Source organism: Octopus bimaculoides, chromosome 8 (genome assembly GCF_001194135.2).
Source record: "Octopus bimaculoides isolate UCB-OBI-ISO-001 chromosome 8, ASM119413v2, whole genome shotgun sequence".
NCBI lineage: Eukaryota > Metazoa > Mollusca > Cephalopoda > Octopoda > Octopodidae > Octopus > Octopus bimaculoides.
In genome coordinates this window covers 96,013,052-96,015,414 of record NC_068988.1, presented here as the reverse complement: position 1 = coordinate 96,015,414, position 2,363 = coordinate 96,013,052, and the positions used below count along the sequence as shown (strand labels likewise).

General features: G+C 34.8%; 1 protein-coding gene across 5 annotated transcripts in view; it reads right to left on the bottom strand.

Moving 5' to 3' along the window:
- The window catches only part of LOC106868269 (dystrophin), a 111,884-nt gene that overhangs the window by 85,109 nt on the left and 24,412 nt on the right, over positions 1-2,363 (bottom strand). The window contains exon 1 of one of the 5 annotated variants that reach the window (XM_052970289.1): positions 433-748. The exons of the other annotated variants lie outside the window; for them this stretch is intronic. Coding sequence (XP_052826249.1) covers positions 433-448 — 16 coding nt within the window. The 5' untranslated portion in view covers positions 449-748. Of the gene's footprint in view, positions 1-432; positions 749-2,363 lie in introns of those variants that run through there. 5 annotated transcript variants of the gene reach the window in all.

The following is a 2,363-nucleotide window of genomic DNA, read 5'->3' as shown; positions in this document are numbered from 1 at the left end:
AGAGAGAGAGAGAGAGAGAGAGAGAGAGAGAAAGAGAGAGAGAGAAAGAGAGAGAGAGAGAGAGATAAAGTAAACTTGCTTGATAATTCAGTCATAAAGTATATGAATAAAATAATTTTTATTATTTAAAAAATTGTTATGAACATTTAATAATCTACATGCATTAAGGTAGTAATAGAAAATAAATAAATAAAATAGTAGAATAGATTTATCCCAAATAACAATATCAGGAGAAAAAAGTGTTTGATACAATAGCTTGTAAAATAAACATTGCAGTTGACATAGCAACACATTCATTGTAACATCGATACACAAGAAACATCAGAAAATTCTTCAGTTTGAAGTAATGGAAAGAAAAACAGCGACAAACTGATAAATTAGCAACAAAAAGAAGAAAAAAAAGAGGAAACAAATAAGAAAAAGTAATCATACCAACTAATAACTTCATAGCTGTAAAGAGATGCTGAAAACTATGTGTTTAGTGTTGGAATCTAGGGTAGAAATAATTTGTCTGATGTCTGTTTTGCTTATTTGCTTTAGTGTTAAGGGAACAAGAATATCACAGACGTGTGTATATATTCACAAAAAACACTTGAATATATACACACAAATAAACAGTCAATTATACATGTATGTCAGGAAATTATTCCAGGGGAAAACTAAAGTTAGAACTGTCCCTCCAGGGATTCAAACGAATGCGTTCGTTAGGTGCAAAGTTCTAACTCCAACTGACCGACGAATGCAATACGAAAGTGCGTATAAACATCCCTCAAAGTAGTAGTAGTAGCAGTAGTAGTAGTAGTAGTAGCAGTAGTAGTAGCAGTAGTAGAAGAAGAAGAAGAAGAAGAAAAGGAACTACAGTGAGCACTGTTTATTCAAGTCTTATCAGCAGAGGATAAAGAATACTGTGTAAGAACTGAAGTACCTATTAGCAGTAAAAGGAGGTGGAAGCACAAGTAGCGCTGTCATACTTTTGACTTGCAGCAATCATTAACGCCAACGCCCTTTTCCGTTCCTTTCATCCACCCCCACTTTCTCTCTCTCTCTCTCTCTCCTTTTCTAAAACTGAATCTTGAAGAGTCATGGTCAAACGGTTCACGTTACAGTTGATTGGAATGTATTTGCAGATATAACAATTTGCAGGAAAAATGGTTGTCATTTTAAGTTTGGTTAAAAGTAAATAAATATATAAAAAACAATAAATAAATCAACTCTAGACACAAGCAAGGTTCTGTGGGTCAGAGGTTTATTTTGCAGCCACCTGGTGGTCAGGACTGAGAAAACTTGGGCATGTGTCTTCAACTATAGCTCTTGATTGTTTAAAATCTTGTTAGTAGAACTTGGAAGACACAAACTGTACAGAACCCAGTTTTGTGTGTGTGTGTGTGTGTGTGTGTGTGTGTGTGTGTGTGTGTGTGTGTGTGTGTGTGTGTGTGTGTGTGTGTGTGTGCGCGTGTGTGCGTGCGTGCGTGCGTGTGTGTGTGTGAGTTTGATCCTTAATGCCCCTTCACTAAGTACGTCCCTGTCTTCTCATACTGAAGAACATATACAGCCCTTCTGATAGTAGATTACTTTCTTTTGATCTCCTTATTTGTCTGTTCACATTTTCCGTTTCTAAGTATCTTGTAGTTCTTAAGAAGTAATGTTTACCAGATCACCATCGCTTCTCAGTCCAAATAACTTATACCAAATAATAGATTTGCTTTTTTGCACAAAACCATATCAATCTAATCACCAAACTAAACAACACCCTCTGGCATTTCAGCCAATCATCTGCTATGTTTCATTTGGACACAAATGTAAACAATTAGAAATTAAAAACCTGATATCTCACTTGAGGTTTCTGTTGCGAAAAGTTTATACATGTTGTTTAGAGAGAGGTGTGATTGGAGAGAATGAAATATATAGACAGAAGAATATTGTGATGTGTGTAGAATTTCAACAATTGAGTAGGCATTTGAAGTTATGACAAGGTGAAGTTAGCAGTCAGCAAGAATAAGTGATGGCACCACATTCTGGAAATATGAGATGCCATACCGAAGCTGTTTGTTCTCTTGAGGAAGATTCAGATATCTAAGGAAAGAAGAAACGCATTGCTGCCTGTGAGCTATAATTTCAGCTACAGCAATCTTTCACTCATACAAACATACCATTTCAAAGAAATTGGTGTGTTGAGAGCGTCCTTGTCTTTTTTGTCCCCCCCCCCTTTTATTCAAATTTATTCGTTTGCCAAATTTGCTTTTCTGAAGAATTTTTTTCTAATACGTTTTGTTTTTCCAATTGTGTGTGTATCTCTCTCTCTCTCACTATATATATATACATATATATATATATATATATATATATATATATATATATATATA